The sequence below is a fragment of the Symphodus melops genome, assembly GCF_947650265.1.
Source record: "Symphodus melops genome assembly, chromosome: 19".
Classification (NCBI taxonomy): Eukaryota; Metazoa; Chordata; class Actinopteri; order Labriformes; family Labridae; genus Symphodus; species Symphodus melops.
In genome coordinates, this window is record NC_136709.1 from 2,705,383 (window position 1) to 2,723,353 (window position 17,971).

At 43.5% G+C, this 17,971-nt stretch overlaps 1 protein-coding gene across 1 annotated transcript in view; it reads left to right on the forward strand.

Moving 5' to 3' along the window:
* Positions 1-17,971, forward strand: part of eipr1 (EARP complex and GARP complex interacting protein 1) — a 49,515-nt gene that overhangs the window by 24,239 nt on the left and 7,305 nt on the right. Inside the window, exons 6-7 of the mRNA XM_079369986.1 lie at positions 1,751-1,887; positions 17,094-17,261. Coding sequence (XP_079226112.1) covers positions 1,751-1,887; positions 17,094-17,261 — 305 coding nt within the window. The remainder of the gene's footprint in view (positions 1-1,750; positions 1,888-17,093; positions 17,262-17,971) is intronic.

Genomic DNA, 17,971 nt, shown 5'->3' on the forward strand with positions numbered 1-17,971 from the left:
AGATAACCATTTCCAAAGCCAGCCTGCTGAATTAATTGGATTCCATTTTTAAAGTAGCTTGATGAAGAGATATGCTTTATAATTCAAATTCCTTGAAGTGTTTTGACTTTGATTAATTTCAGCGTCATTGTTGCCCTGTGAAATGTATGTAGCAGGTTTGATAAATATCTAATGACAGCATGCCGTCTTGTTTGAAAACTCTTGAATGTTCCAATTTAATCTGAAAGCTTTTCAGCGAAAGAAGCTGCTCTAATTGTGGGAATCATTTTCAGATTTTTTCTTTAGACATTATAACAAACCCATCAGGGTCAGTGTGAAGCAGCTTCAAACAATTATAATTCCAAAATCCTTTAAGGGCTGATCTTTGACCCAGCTGCTGATCCATAAGTTACTTTGAGCGATTTAGTGTCTCGAGCCGCAGCATGGGACCAACCAGGGCCAGAGGTCAGGAGATCTGCTGACTTCGCAGCAGGTTACACGGGACACTGGTTCATGCTTCCCCCCTCCCGTACCCAAACGGATCATTCTGTCTGGTTTCATTCTGTGTTGCTGTTGGGAATTTGGCCTTTCACTAATACCTTAATCGTGCAAATGTGCACAAAAAAGTCAGCCTGTAGGGCAGTGCTGAAGAATGATGTGCACTGACTGTAATGTTTACAGTATAATTAATAACTCCAGAATAGACGCTGTTATTCATCTACCATGTTATGTTTGTGTTTAGATCTGTCGTTTGGTTGAGGACGGCGTTCCATTGCGTTTGCCTCTTGATTCGAGCTGGACATCGAGCATATACATGAGCTGAGACGTCTTTTAAAATGTTTAACTTAGAAGTGTTTTAGGCAGCCTTTGTCTATCCGACATGTTGATATTGGGCAGGACTCATTTCTGTCTTTATATTTTGTATTACGAAGTGTTTGTCCCTTCCTTAGTGTAATTTAACTACAACTAGTTTTTAACGGTCTTTTATTTGGAAGAAGAAAAAAAAACAGTGAAGTGGGAGCGGCTGTGGATCAGCTGGGAGAGTCGATCCTCGGAGCCTCAGCTCCTGCATCCACATGTCCGATGTTTCCCTGGTTAAGACACTTAACCCTGAATAGCTCGCTGCTTCGTTGTGTATGAATGGGATTAGCTACTTCTGATGGAGACATTAAATAGCAGCCTTTACCATCAGTGTATGAGGACGCCGTTGTGACCTGAGGTGTAAAAGCGCTTTGAGTAAAGAAAAGTGCTTTACAAGCTCAAGGCCATTGACCATTTAAGTGACATCTTCATGTGCCCTTGTTTATATGTCAAAATATATGTATGTAAATATTAAGAACATTTTGAATTAAAAAAAAAAAACTTGACTTGATTGCAATTTCAAACCGTTCTAGTTCTTCAGAGAATTTGAAGGAAAAACATTCAAATTTCATGACAGGGAAAACCTTCAGCGTCAGTATTTGCTATAGCAGTGACTGCTGTAGTCGTGGCTGACTGAATCTATTCAACTGATTGCAAAGTAAGATATGTCAGAAGAATTGTACATGCTTCAGCATGCTGTAAATCTGCATGCAGTTGGTGTGCCAGTAAGACCCAAAATACGAACACAGAATCCGTCTGAACCATTGTAATCTGTGTCCTGCAGAGAAAATGACTTCTAATAATGCCTCATTATGCTGATTGAATGCACGGCGCTGCCTGAACCTGTCACACATATTCAAATGAAATTCACGTCCCTTTGTGCTAATGTAGGTGTTTCTGTCCTCTGCAGGTCTCCGGCACGGCCACCCTGGAGGGCAAAGGCCAGCTGAAGTTCACCTCTGGAAAGTGGAGCCCACATCACAACTGCAGCCAGCTCGCCACAGCCAACGACACGGCCATACGAGGCTGGGACCTCCGCACCATGAGGTGAGCGCTGCTTCCCGGGGCTGCTGTGGAAAAGCAATCGAATCACATACTGCATTTTTTTTTCTCTTTTCTTTTTGCATTTTATTCAAACCACATCTCATGAATGCTTTGGCATGATAAAAACTGCTATCTCCTAGGCAGACCCTGCAAATAGATTTTTTTATAAAACGCTGTTTAAGTGGATGTTAAAGAAGAAGAAAAAAACAGGAGAGTAAGCGCAGCTATTTTAATTTCACTGAAAAGCTACCATCCTTTGCATCATCATGTTGTACTTTTGGTCCAGAAGTCTTTGTGTTGTGTTATATGCAGCTTTAACATGCTTGACAACACGCACAAACAACTTCACAAACAGGTTGTTGTTGGCTGTTTGCACGTTCCTGTTTCTACACATCTCAACTTAAAACCAGAGCCAACTAAGCATGCATTCTTCTTCTTTCAACAGACTTCGAAACATTGCTTCCAAGTAGTTTAGTCTTAACATATGCTGAATGAAGTCCTTACATTACATGACATATGTGTGGTGTGAAATGAATTGGCAGAAGTCGGTGGCACAAGAACTGGCTGGTGGAGACGATTTCTTTGTACGTTCATGTCTGAATTGATCAAAACTTCAGCTTAAACCCAAATATTAGAAATCGTATATATGAAAAAAAATGTTCTACAGATTTTGGGGACATTAAGAAAGTGAAGAAAACAAATGAGCCTGTATTTGACTGGCAGATGTAAGTTTGTCAGAAAAAAGCACTGAAACTCAAGATGAACATTTGTTGGCGTAATCCCTGTACGCAGTTTCCTGCTGCTCTGAACGAGACATTACAAGAGCTTTTCAATACTTGATCAGAATCTGATTTATCAGAGCAAAGCATCGAGTAAAGTTGGATGTGCCTTTGTCCACCCAGGCAGCTCAAGGTGTACAAGACTGAAATCATGAAAGGTCAAAGTGACTATAATACATCTCCTTTTAAAATGTCCAAATAACTAATGTTGAGAAACATTTGTTTAGGTTCCTCCATTCAAAAGTTTCTTGGATTAAAAAACGTGTAATTTTTTTTGTATTTTATTTTAAATATCAATTTAAAAAATCCAATATTTGCATCATTCATTAAAGTTTTTGGAGTGATAAAAACATTAAACTTGATTGACTTGTGCTGAATATAATTTAATAGTGGCACCATTTCTGGTTGACAGTGCTGAAGGTTTGATGGTCATTGTTTCAAAGAGACTGTATTGATCATTTTCCTGAAATCCAGAGAAGTGACACCAAATATTTCTGTGTTTGCCAATAAACCAGTGCCAGGAAAAGGAAACAGTGCTTTCACATGCTGGCTGGAATTTCTAAAAAGTAAATAATAAATTGAGGAATTTGTTTGTGCAAGCTTTGTCACTCAGTATTAATGCTCATACACCTGACTTAAACCCAGTGTGACGTTTCTAACAGGCTGCTCACAGTCTGACAGAAGTGAGTCATGTAGGACTCGAGGACGTCAAACTCTCACAGATTAACTATTTCAGCGTGTGTTTACAAGCCCTTTAAGATACTCCGGTGCAGCGCACAGAATAAATGTGTCTAATTGAACACATCACACTGAATGAAAACATTACAGGAGAGTTTTGATGCAACACAGCTCACTCGACCTTCCTCAGTCATCCTCATCCTCCGCGCCTACGAGACGCCATCAATCCACCGAGCTAGTTTACATCAGGGCAGAAGAGCTCCAGCTAGTGACGGGCCGCTGCATTACAGCTTAGACACAACATTCATCCAGCACTGGCACCTTCATTAAGCTATTAATCAATCATGGAAAAGGAAGTTGTGGTGCCAGCTAACAGGGGTGACGATGTTTATTTAGTGGACTTATCACTGACATCCTGTCGTGTCAGCGTGCCAACGTTATATGAAGGAGATGAATCCATGAACGTTTGTGTCGTACTGAAAGTGCACGTTGTGAGATTTTGAGATGTGAAGAATGAAAATGTGCATCCAGGAACATGTGTCTGGCATAATGCTCTCTGAAACGCTCGGACTGACGGAGGGAATTTCCTCCTGACTATTTCTAACATGTTTTGTCTGCTGTCCCTTTTCTTCTCCATGAACGTCAGCCTCTCTGCAGCTCATGATGACGTGAGAGGCAGCAAACACTCCTGCTTGACATGGAGCGTGTGTACCACCACACGTTAACCTTGTTACTGCAGATTATCAGCTTCCCACTTTACAGCGCTAATCTGTGTGTGTGTGTGTGTGTGTGTGTGTGTGTGTGTGTGTGTGTGTGTGTGTGTGTGTGTGTGTGTGTGTGTGTGTGTGTGTGTGTGTGTGTGTGTGTGTGTGTGTGTGTGTGTGTGTGTGTGTGTGTGTGTGTGTGTGTGTGTGTGTGTGTGTGTGTGTGTGTGTGTGTGTGTGTGTGTGTGTGTGTTGTTTGCGCGACGTGTGAGGTCAGCTCGTGTGTACATGCAGAGGAATACTAATTACCTCGCTATCCATCAGCGTGATAACATGAACGTGCTGAAGAGACTGAGAGGGGAGCTGGTTGAAGGGGAGACAGAGTTTACACTCAGATGTGTATCACAGGCTCCGATAAGATAGCTGAATCATTGATATCACTCCTCGTCAGCCACACAACAGATTACAGAGTTCCTGCACGCTCCGTTTTGGCCGATGTCCTCCTGCTGTGCTATTTTGAAAGATGCAACAGCGCTGATTTAGCCGTCGGCACAAAGGGAAGGAGGGGGCAGCAGCACGGACCACAGCCTCAGCTCCCATGTTACTGCAGACTGAAAGACAGACCGTAGTCACTGCATTATTTAAAACACATTTGACTAAAATTGTGTTTGTGCCTCTGGAATAATAAGGTCAACACAAAGATTTTAGAATAAAGGTCTGTGGGTTTGTTTGTGTGTTTTTTTTGTAAAGGTTGAGTTCGTAATAGGGTCGTCACATGTTTGGATACTTGAGTACTATTGTATCAAAAGTAATAAAGCTCTAAACACAGCTACAGATCTTCAGCACTGTAAGTAATATTGTGACGTCACCCGTCTGTTACCGCAGGGCGCTTTCATGTCCCATCGATGGTGGCCGCTATGCCGGGAATGTTGTCTCAGCTGAACTTTCAGATAATGACAGGCTGAGAGCTGGAGCTGAGGCGGGTTTTAAGCCTGTCAATCAGCTCAGCTACGAGCTTATAGTAAATATCTGCGTGTGGCAATCTAGACATGAGCTGATCAGACCGATTTCATTTTTGCACCAGGTTAATTTCTGCTGTAAAGATTTGAATGCTTGTGTGTGTGTGTGTGTGTGTGTGTGGAGCCAGCCTCAAGCCGACGTTCGACTAACCGCCGGAGTTTGCAAACGGCTTCAAAGTTCAACACGCAGGTTTCCGCTTGATCTCCTGACGTACTTTTAACCAAAAGCTGCTGTGCAACAAGCTGTACCAAACCGTTCGACGTTTATGGTGTGCTGGAGTTTGTCTGCAAGTTTTTCTTATTAAAAACTAGAACATGCCCAGTAGTGGACCTTTAGTTTCGTTGCCATGGTTTTGAAACATATACAGTGACAACCAATGGATTAAAGTTAAATAAAAGATTGCATTGAAGTAAATCTTTGCACGTGAAATTGCTGCAGTGGAGATGAAACTTAAATGAAACTATGTAATTATTGTTAGCAAAACAATGACCCTTGCAGACATCTGATTCAGAGTTTTTCAAACAGCAAAAATAAAAACAGAAAACTTCTAGAAAATGTTATTTTTTTAATGTTAAATAAAGATTTCTTTATAGTATAAATGTTTTTTTTTTCTGATTTCTGTTATAAAAAAAAAGTGTGAAAACTCCATTGAAGCTATCAGATGAATGAGTCTCTGAAGCCTCTTCACTCCTTTAATCCAAGGTTTTAGATAAGCACATACACAACAGAGGGCATGGTGTGTGTGTGTGTGTGTGTGTGTGTGTGTGTGTGTGTGTGTGTGTGTGTGTGTGTGTGTGTGTGTGTGTGTGTGTGTGTGTGTGTGTGTGTGTGTGTGTGTGTGTGTGTGTGTGTGTGTGTGTGTGTGTGTGTGTGTGTGTGTGTGTGTGTGTGTGTGTGTGTGTGTGTGTGTGTGTGTGTGTGTGTGTGTGTGTGTGTGTGTGTGTGTGTGTGTGTGTGTGCGTGCGTGCGTGCGTGCGTGCGTGCGTGCGTGCGTGCGTGCGTGCGTGCGTGCGTGCGTGCGTGCGTGCGTGCGTGCGTGCGTGCGTGCGTGCGTGCGTGCGTGCGTGCGTGCGTGCGTGCGTGCGTGCGTGCGTGCGTGCGTGCGTGCGTGCGTGCGTGCGTGCGTGCGTGCGTGCGTGCGTGCGTGCGTGCGTGCGTGCGTGCGTGCGTGCGTGCGTGCGTGCGTGCGTGCGTGCGTGCGTGCGTGCGTGCGTGTGCGTGCCATCCCAGCTTAAGTGTGAAGTGGTTGCGAGTGGAAAGGTTGTGAGTGTGAATGAGCCGTGAGTCACGTTTGTGTGTTTCTGTTTGAGTAAGTGACTCGCGTGTGACAAGTGGCCTGTGTGTACCTATCTGCTTTAGAGAGCGTGTGTCTTTGTGCTGGTTTTGGTGTGTGTGCTAGTGTGTGCTCATGCCTCAACATAGATGCAGCCTGCCCGTGTGTGTGTGTGTGCTGGAGTTTGTGCGTGTGTCCAGTTGGCGTGGCAGCTGTGTGATGGCAGGCTCTCAGCACGCTCCGCTGCCTCCTCAGACGACCTCTGAGGTGTCCCCTCACGCCCACACACACACAAACAACGACACATGTACACACATAAGAGCACCCAAGCCTCGCTCTCCTCTCTCCTCTTCGCGTCTTTTCTATTATTCCTCTCCTCTCCTCTGAAATAAGGACAGGGAGGGACAGCAGTTCCAGCGTCCTCAGTTAGTTATCTAACACCCTGGAGAGGAGCTCGGTATCTCCAGCACCCCGTCTCTCAGACACACAGTGCTTAAAACACAAAGATAACAACGCTTATGAAACATATATGGATCCTGTTCTAGTTTGTACTTATGTAATATGCAGTATTATGTAAATTATAGAATACTCTGCTCCAATATTGGGGACAGAAAGTGGTGTTTAATGGAAAATTCTTACACATTTCCCACTTCTTTTCTGCATGTCTTTTTGTATCATGTTGTACCTTTGCTGTTGCATTATTCACAGCTGAATCCCCGTCGTACAGAGCTGCTGTTGAGATTTTTTTTTTTTTGAGCTTTTTGTTTTTCATTAATACATTTTTTTTAAAGGGCATATTGCACTTGTGCCATATGTCGGCAGAAAGTGCTTTGCAGCGTTTTGCGGAGTGAACTTCATGAACAGCATGTGAAAAAAAAGATTAATAATGAATATGGCGACGCATGGGAACAGCGGAAAGAACTGTTTGGTCGCCAGTGGTCAGTGCACGCGTCTCCATGTATGGAGGCCATAGTCCTCGCGCGGGCGACCCAGGTTTGACTCCGGCCTGTGGCCACTCCCCTCTCTCTCCTGATTTCCTCTATCTCTAATAAAGGCATAAAAAGGCCAAAAATAAATTTGAAAAAAAACAACAAAAAACAAGTGGAGAAAAACTTTTGAGTTCCCCCTACTGGCTGGCTGCAGGAAGTGCTGCCTCCTCTATATTCACACAAATGGGACATCAGTCAAAAAATAAATAAATAATTAAAACACACTAAATGCATTTTTCTATAACGCTACGATCAATTTAGTTGGATCTTATAATGCTGGCTTATATTTGTATTGTTTTGATGCTGTAATCCAGGGCTGTAACACCATGATTGACAGCTCTGTTGACCAATGAGACTCCTGCAGCGCTGTCTGTAGAGTAGATACAGAACAGTGGGAGGAAACATAACAAACACCAACACAAAAGTCATTGAACTTTCCATAACCGTGAGTGCCTGCTTCAAACAGAAAGGAGAATCTGTTCTGATGCAGACTGAACCCCCCTGGGGGATGTTTCATGTTTTATCGGTGAGTTAAATGCGTGTTTTGGTTAGTGGAAAGGACAGGACGTCAATACCATGGCTTCACCAGCCAATACTGCTCAGATTCTGCCTCTAAAAAGACGTCAGTTACCAGCGCAAGATGTCAGCGTAGTTTGGCTTCACTTTTGGTGCGTCATCCTCCTCCTGCCGTCGGAAGAGCCCCACGTTTAGGTTGGATAAGGAAAATGATCAGCTCTACATCGTCAGACTGGAGTTTGAGTGTGAGCTTGAATGGTTGGTTGTTTCTCTCAGTCTGCTCTGTGATGAACAGTTTCCAGGGTGGGCTGGCCTCTCGCCCAATGTCAGCATGGATCGGCTTGAAACCAGCGACTCTCTCAGGATAGGTAATAAAGCTAATGGAATGGATGGATTATTGCTGTCTATAACCAACATGAATATATTGCACTATAAAAACAGGAGATTTAATATTAGGCAATCAACGTGGTTAAAGTGATTTGACCTCAGAGCCTCCAATCAGCAAAAACAATTAATTGCGTATTAGATGTGAATTAATTGATTAAATGCATAAAGACACATTCATAATGAAAAGTTTGGCTCTCGCACACGAAAACAATTTTCTCTGCATTGACATGATCAGGAGATTCTGCAGCAGAGATGGCGCTGCATGCTTGAATATCATGTTGCAGATTCAGCATTGTTTGATTTCTCACGTAGAGCTTGAAGTCCAGATAAGGTCAGAGCTGCAGTTTGTGTGCGAAAAGTTTCAGAAATTAGCATCGTGTATTTGCAGGAAGAACTCCCTAAGAAATTTTGAAAAAGAAAAAAAAGAGACCGGCTGTCTTTCTGTACGAGTCTTCAGCTTCGGAGTGATGTACTATTTCATCTATTTTTCATTCATCTTGATTTCACTGATGTGTTATTTTATTTTACTTTCGACTCAGGATTATTATTTTAGTATTGAGCCCAGTCGTCACTTTATCTGTCATGTGTTGATGTGCACTGTTGACTGTGGGTTAAAGGGAGGTTAACTCGCCCACTCTCTATAGGTACAAATAAATTAGTCTGACCTGCCTTTGTCTGTGTACACAAGAGGTCTTTATGGACCAGAGCTCTTATTGACAGAACATTCATTTCAGGATCTTCCGTGCATGTGTAGGTGTGTATCTTCTTCATGCCTTTTTGCCTGAGATATAACACACTCGACATGTCGCATGGCAGAGAATAGAGAACCTTGAAAGACCAGAAACATGTTTGGTTCATAAAAGAGATGGGAAAAAGTAAATACATGTGAATTGCTGCATTGTAGGCATAAAGAGACGGGATATGAAACCTACATGGAGCATATTGCAGACTCTAGAGCAAGTCCATCAATGATCATGAAATGTGCATTTCCATGAAATCCTTTCGTTGACTTTGTCGAGAAATTCTGACAAAACAGCGTTGTGTTAGTTTGTGGAGAACCGGCTGTGTGTCATTCCCAGCACACTGGGGTGCTTTGAGCTTTTGAATAACATTAGGCTAGCTAACGGGCATGAAGAACTCGCCACTGGGCATACTATACAGCGCTGTGTGTATGCATGAGTGTGTGTGTGTGTGTGTGTGTGTGTGTGTGTGTGTGTGTGTGTGTGTGTGTGTGTGTGTGTGTGTGTGTGTGTGTGTGTGTGTGTGTGTGTGTGTGTGTGTGTGTGTGTGTGTGTGTGTGTGTGTGTGTGTGTGTGTGTGAGAGAGAGAGAGAGAGAGAGAGAGAGAGAGAGAGAGAGAGAGAGAGACAGAGAGAGAAGGAGAGGAAGGCCTGTCACTGGAGATGTTCTTACACTGCATCTCCTCTGAATTCCCTCTTGGACTGACAGTCCACAGTGAGGGGCATCACACACACACACACACACACACACACACACACACACACACACACACACACACACACACACACTGAGCTGTGTAATAGCTGTCAGGCCTGCGGCCATACCATGCACTGCAGGGTGCATACTGAAGAGCAGTGCAGTGCTGCAGTGACGCGTGGACTCTCTACACCTCCCCTGTGGTGTGAATTCAGGCTGTGTGTGTGTCTGTGTCTGTGTGTGTGTGTGTGTGTGTGTGTGTGTGTGTGTGTGTGTGTGTGTGTGTGTGTGTGTGTGTGTGTGTGTGTGTGTGTGTGTGTGTGTGTGTGTGTGTGTGTGTGTGTGTGTGTGTGTGTGTGTGTGTGTGTGTGTGTGTGTGAGAGAGAGAGAGAGAGAGAGAGAGAGAGAGAGAGAGAGAGACAGAGAGAGAAGGAGAGGAAGGCCTGTCACTGGAGATGTTCTTACACTGCATCTCCTCTGAATTCCCTCTTGGACTGACAGTCCACAGTGAGGGGCATCACACACACACACACACACACACACACACACACACACACACACACACACACACACACACACACACACACTGAGCTGTGTAATAGCTGTCAGGCCTGCGGCCATACCATGCACTGCAGGGTGCATACTGAAGAGCAGTGCAGTGCTGCAGTGACGCGTGGACTCTCTACACCTCCCCTGTGGTGTGAATTCAGGCTGTGTGTGTGTCTGTGTCTGTGTGTGTGTGTGTGTGTGTGTGTGTGTGTGTGTGTGTGTGTGTGTGTGTGTGTGTGTGTGTGTGTGTGTGAGTGGACGACTTAGCTGGTGGAAGAGAGAGAGAGCACTTAAGGCAGCTGTAGAAAGAAAGAAGGAGATACCATGATAAAAAGTGAAGTGATTGATTGATGAGCTATTTGCCTGTTTACAGTCCAGGTTAAAAGCTGACGTCTGTTGGTACAACGAAAAGTATTGGAATAAACTGCTCGCAGATCAAGACACACAAACACACCTAAACAAGCACACACACACACACACACACACACACACACACACACACACCTAAATAAACATGCATTTCCTTTCACACTGATGAGAAACAGCAATTTCCTCCCATCTTTTCCATACCTTAAGCTGCACTTCAGCCAACCATAATGATAGGGTATCCAGGTAAACCATGAATCCGAAGCTTTTTCCGTCATATATTATTCACATATTCAAATATATCACCATTATGCAAAGAGTGTTGCCCGTTAGGAGTGTCGTATTTCACTTTCTAATACTGCCATTATGCAAAAAATGTCGGCTGTATTTGAAATAGAGGGTTTCCATATGGCGCTGTTGATTTGAGGGTGACCTTTTGAACCCGGCTTCTGTCAAATCGATCATCTGTGACCTTTTCACGTGTCCCCCACACTGCACACTCACCATACTGTAACGCTCATAACGGTGTATCCATGACCTTATGCAGACCTGGAAATGAAGGAATACAAATGAACAAAGATACCTTCACATTTATGAAACTGGCCCCTTCACTGCTCATCGTCAATGTCGCAAGACTGCACCTCACTGTGATGATGGTGGCAGACGTCCCACTCAAAATGTGTGCTGTCATTTTGAATTGGAGGCTTCTGATTTCAGACGGAGTGACGAAAATAGTTTTTCATCCTGTGATTCCAGCAGATGAAATAAACTCTACCTATCCTACTTTTTTCAAATAATTCAGCTTGTCTCATATTGAAACAGGAACAGTCTTAAAGGCAGGGGGTAGGTAATTTTCTCCAGATAAACTTTTTAAGTTTTTGGTTGATATTGTCTTTAGGTCCTGACAGACATTAATAACTCGTGTGCTCTGAAAAAGAAACAAAAGAAACACGTCATCTGTAGCAGTTGTAAGCCTGTAAAAACTTCGACCAATGTCGACACTCGACCAAGTTTTATAAACCAATCAAGTCTCTCTGCCCCATGCATGCACACACTCAAAGCATGAGCCGAGATCCGCTTCTGGACCAATGGGGCGTGTGCATGTAAGTGAGGGGGCGTGGCTTTAGAGGGAGCACAGAGGGGAGGCGGAGAAGATGATGCTTTTAAAATCCTGCTAGTTTTTGAAAATGACCAACCCTGCCTTTCAAAGTGTTTTGAAGTGGCTTCATACCAATGTTTTGTTGGATTAAACAAATCACTTGCTGGTTCTTGATCCAGTCTGAGACATTTAAGAACACAGCTCAGGGGCGAGTTAAAGTGCTGAATTGTTTCAGTGTTAAGATGAGTATCACATCTCAGCCTTGCATGTTCAAATATCCCCTCCCAAAAATCTGTTCTTGGATTATTTAACCCCACATTTTTTTTTTTTTTGCTCAGAAAGATGATCACACATAAATTCACTGTAACGTATCGTCTCTGTTAGCCAAAACTGAAAGAAGCTTTTCTGTCTGGACTCTGACTCTGGACTTTCATTAGTAGCCATCACTTCTGATTGTGTGAAGTTTCTCTCAGCTGTGGTCCCTCACTGCAGGATGCATCAATCAATCAATCAATCAATCAATCTTTATTTATATAGCGTCAATTCATAACAGGCGTTATCTCAAGACACTTTACAAAAGCAGGTAAAGGACCTTACTGTTTGTCTGTTAGCATTAACAAAAGAGCAGGTAACAAGACCATGCTCATTGTTATGTTTACAAAAAGCAGGTAAAGGACCTTACTGATGGCTATATTACAAGAGCCCAGCTTAATCCTGTGATAGTGCATCACAGGGGATGAACAGTATTGTATTGTACAATTTGTATTAAAAGGTTGTAAGTGAAGACTTAAGTGTGTAGAATGTAACTTCAGTTTTTGGGAAGTTGAACTTTGTATGTTTTATTAGTTTTTGTGGGTTTTGACTTTTGAGGGCACCTCATGCTAACCATGCACATCTCCTCCATCATTTAGGCAGCTTGATGTAATGATCTCTTACTTTTATGCATGGGCAGACTCTCCCCCTCTGTTCTCTCGCCCTCCCTCCCTCTACCTGCCTCTCCGTCTCCCTCTTTCTTTCTCCCATCTGTCTCTCTCTTCCAGCTCCATCTCAAAGCCAGGCTTTAATTTTGATCAGCGATGAAATGATTGCGCTCCTATTTCGATTTTTCTTTCCTCCCCCTCCCTCCCCACAGCAGTTGTCATAGAAACAGAGACATGTGTGTGCGCGTGTTATAGTATGTGTGTGTGTAATTGTGAGCGTCTGTGTTCCAGTCGATCCCCTCAGCAGAGATTTATCACGCAGACTAAGTCAGGAGGGTGTGTGTGAGAGTGAGTGAGTGTGTGTTTGCAGTGTGTGTGTGTGTGTTTGTCTGTCTACCTTTGTAGCTCCTGCCTCACACACTTACTTTATATATTTTTGTATTTACACACACACAGCAGTATTTGAGTAAGTGTGTGTGTTTTCCCAGTTTTATGTTTTTATCTGTGAGCGCCTAACAGTGTGTGTAATAGCTCCCCTGTCCCCTCATCAAACCCCCATCACACACACACACACACACACACACACACACAGGCACATGCACGCACACACACACACACACCCTGGCTGTATGACTTGCGATTGAGAGTGTTTGGTGGCTTAGACCAGCCATAACTCTAATCCTCCGCACTCATACAAACACAAACACACACTCGCACACGTACAAAAAGTCCCAGGTCTCTCTCTGCTATTAGCCTGAGCCGAGGGAGTGCATGTGTGTGTGTGTGTGTGTGTGTGTGTGTGTGTGCGTACGTACATGGAGGGGATTGCTCAGAGACACCAGTGAGGGAAAGAGCAAAACTAACCCAATTTCCTGCTCCATTTCCTTTTTCACGCGGCGGGTGCGTCCCATTCGGGTTGAACACCAGCAAACCTTCAGCCCCGGGGTCACGCCTTTTACCTCAGAGTCACACACAGGAAGGGGGGGGGGGGGGGAGTAAAGGGGGGCACTGTAAATAAACTATGTGCTTCAGACTAAAATTACACATTAGAGCTGCTTTTTTTTTTTTTTTTGAGTGAAATTAAAGTTCCCTAAAAGTTTTGAGCGGAGTCAGATATAAACTTTACTGGTTGATGCTGGTTTAAAATATTTAGCTGAACTTTATGTATTCATCTTTATAATGAACTAACCTCTTTAAAATCATAAGCCATTTATTCCCTGATTGGATTGTAGCCATTTTTGTGTTATCGCTTGCTATGACTGTTATTAATATCTTTACTGAGTATTTATCCTGCACCAAAATCTGAGCTGCAATGTTGCCAAAATAAATTCTTACGAAAGAAACGTCAACCCTGACACCTTAAATGTTTTGTTTGGACGAAAAAAATTTGGGCAAAGTCCGCACTTTCAAAGTGGGATCGCAGCAGCAAATCGGAGAGAGAGAGAGAGAGACAGAACCGCGACAACTGACAGTGTCTATAAGGAAGGGTTGAGACTGCAAGACTATAAAAGTTCTCATTAATGTTTGTGTCACACAATTAAGAAGACATTTCTCTCCTGGTGCAAACGGGTGCATCACTGGCTCACTACAACATCTCTACTGAGACGCTCACACGTGCCAAACAGAACACTGAAGGAGGACGCGTCATACTGATGCTCTGCAGTGAGAGATGTGAAGTCAGAAGGCTGAACACGCCTGAGTGAGACCATACCATACTCAACACACTTTGTCTTTTCTGCATCAGAACTAAAGATGAGATAGTAGTTCTTCTTTTCCTGTCATTAGCAGGATGTGGGTTAAGGTTAGCTTATTGTTTACCATTCCTTATATCCTTATCACCATGGTGCTCAGAATATTTCATGGTTTTGTTAGCAGCTCTGCAGAGCTCCTGCACATCCAAACTGCATTTAAAGGGATGCGAGTTCAGGTGACCCTTAAAAAAAGCCATTCTTAACGTCTGTATGTCATTTTTTTTTCGGCTTGTTTCTGACCGGGTTTGAAGTCTCTGCATATATCTGCTTATAGGCTGAACTGTGTATGTTTTGATGTACTCTTATTTGCACACAATTAGTCATTTGCAACATGTTTGTATGCTAGATGACTAATATAGATCAGTGGAAGCTCTGCTTATTTTCCTTCAAGCTGTGACTTCATGGTCCAGTGTCAGTGACAGCACGTACAAATACACACACAGAGTCACACACAGTCTCTGAGTTGTCTTGACCTAATTGAAGCCCAGCGGTCTGCCCCGGGTCATTCTTTTATTCCTCCCTTATTTTAATGAGATTTTTAATTAGCATGTTAATTGCCTAACGTGATCAGCAGGGTGACGATCTAGCCGGCGAGCTGCGCTTGGCATCCAGCTGGGCCATAACACAGAAGCTTTCCACTCCGCTGAACAAAACTGTGCCAAGCTGAGCCGTGCTAGGCTAGCCCGGAGAAGAAACCATGCTGGAGAACACAAGTGCTGATTTCCTACTAAGTCTCGTGTTGCATTTATAGTGGAAACAAAGCTGTGGATCTAATTAATTACGGCTGTATTCAAATGGGCTCCCATTCTTTGACCCCCTGCTTTCTTCTTTCATACAGGAAACAACATCGGGAAGCTTCAAAGACACCCTGATAAAAACATCTGCCGAACTATAATAACATCATACCTGTACACATGGAAACATGAGTGCTCACAAAGAAGAGTACACGTTTGAAGAAGAGGGAAATAAGCTACTTAAATAAAGGTTAAAGTAACTTTTTGGTACAGGCTTATTAGACAGCTTCATGTTTTTCTAACATGTAAATCATCAACAAGTCAAACTCCTCAGAGCTTTTATCAGCTGCTCAAATGATGAACTCCAGTTTGGGAAAGGCAGAAGGTGAAAAATTCACCAGCGTCTTGGCACAGTGAAAACTTTATTTGCTCATTGGAAGAGTTGGTCCTCAGCTCCTGCAGATACATGTCACCAAGACACTTAAGCACACGTTGTTTCTGCTGCTTATAAATGTGTATAAAAGGAATAGACTAATACTGATGACCACTTTACAAAGACACACTATTCAAGCTCAAGGCAGAAGTAGCATTTACCAGTCCATCATTTGTCTCTCTTGAGTCCTTGATTTGTACGAAACGTTTCACACAGAACTATGTGCCGTGCCTCTAATCTAATCTAAACGGGCTGGGCAAAATTTCGAGGTCAGTTTTAACAATATGCTGACTTACATTTGATTTGATTTAAAAATGTTTTCTTTATTAAATTCACCTTGAGAATGAATAATATCTCTATTCACAGAAACCTTCCCTGAGTCTCTTTGGGACACAGACACAAGTCTCTGTCCAAGTGTCTGGGGTGACTATTGCCTCCATAACGAGAAAAAAAAACAACTACTTTCGGACCCGTGTCGACTTAATGGCTCTTTTTGTGCTGGCTCCGCCCACAGCCTCCATTTCAGAGCGTTATTCTCACGCCTGCACTTACTGTTGCCCAATCCTGAAAGTTGCCTCGCAGCACTTCTGTTTCCCTCGGTAGTTTCTTCTCCGCCATTGTTATTGACACATTTTTTGATCAGAAGCCCCGCCCCTTTGAAAACAGCTGAGGCCAAGTGTTTGTGCGCTCAGCATGCAGAGCCATGAAAACACTGAACTGCATTAGTTTTCCTTCCAATATCGGTGCCACCAGTGAGAAAAATGGGACAACCAGCACACACACTTATCATTACCACACCTCTGACTCTGTGAGTCAGATTTGGATTAGGCATCTTTTATAGGCAGGTAGACTCGGCAGGGACTGCAGACGTAAATTAGCCTTAAGCTAACTCTGGTGCAATGCATCAAATGGCAACACTTATGTTTAGTATTGTACATGGTCCCTTTACAAATAAAGACACTTGAAGAAAAAAAAAAGTATATTGAGTGTTCATCTAATCTTTAGTCAATAGAAACATCACAATGGTGTTATTATTATTTTTGTTTATTGAAGAAGAAAACACAAGCTCTAACACGAGCTGAGCTGAACGGAGTAAAAGGATGTGTAGGTGGCTGGAAAGATGGAAAGCGACACAATGCACAGAGCGTCTCTCTTCTCCCGTCATTCTGTTAACTTCGCTGTGGCAGATACTCAAGGCTGTGCTGTTATGAGGATTGCCTTTATAATTTACCACCACCGGTGTCGGCTTCTTTATTGAGCCTGGCCTTCGCTGACAGACACAGACACAAGGAAAGGCTTTGATTTAGCCTGGGAATGTTTGCGAGCTTGTGTGGACTCTGTGAATCACTCTCTCTGTCTCATATCTGCTTTTGTTGTTCTGTCATATCCCCCCCGCTCGCTCGCTCTCTCACTCTCTCTCTCCTATTCCTCGCTCTTATCATTTCTCTCCATTCTGCAGCTCCTCTCATTCATATCCCTCCATCCTCTTTCTCTTCTCTCTGCCTCTCGTCTCGTGTGTCTTTCTCCTAACGCCTGCTGCCGTCTTTCTTATCGCCCCTCTCTTTCTGCCTCCAGTCAGATCTACAGTATTGAGAACGCCCATGGCCAGCTGGTGCGTGACCTAGACTTCAACCCCAACCGACAGTACTACCTGGCCAGCTGTGGAGACGACTGCAAGGTCAAGTTCTGGGATGTCCGCAACGTCCAGGAGCCTGTCAAGACCCTGGAGGAGCACTCGCACTGGTGGGTTGTTCAGAGGGAAGACTTCAGAGGGGTTTAGAGTTACAGGGTGGCGTGGCTTGTGAAGCGGGTCCGGCCCTTGACCCAAAGGACCTGAAGATAAGATGCATGCACATATGTCCCTGAGGGTCCCAATAAAAACATCTGTTGTTCATGGGTTGACCATTAAAACCCTGTAGTCACCCTATATCATGTCGCAGTTACACAATCGTTTTAAAATCCACCTTAACTCTGCACATTGTTACTCAATGGTAGAGTCAGTCGATCTTCAACCAGACGGTCAGGGGTTCGATCCCCAGCTCCTGCAGCTGCATGTCTGATGTGTCCTCAGACAGACATTACTCTTCTAGAGATCTTCCACTCACTCAATACTATGGATGTGAAAGGAGCTTGTTTTTGATCACTGAGTTTTAAATGGAGTCCGACACGTCTCTAGAAAGAATAATGAAGTGGAAAAACTCCCATGACGGGCGCCGACATATTGTGCCAGTGGCGTCATCTGGGTAATAGTATACCTGCATTCTGCCAATGAAGTCTTATCTTAGTGAACTTGTGTTGAGGGTATAACATTTTATCTTTAATTTTATTACTTGATTGGATTTGACAGGAAGTATAACCAACCAAAAAAAAGGAAAAAGTAATTTATCATCTCATTAAATTTTACAACGTGAACGTGTGAGAGGTATTTCCTGCGTCTAATATAATTACACTGT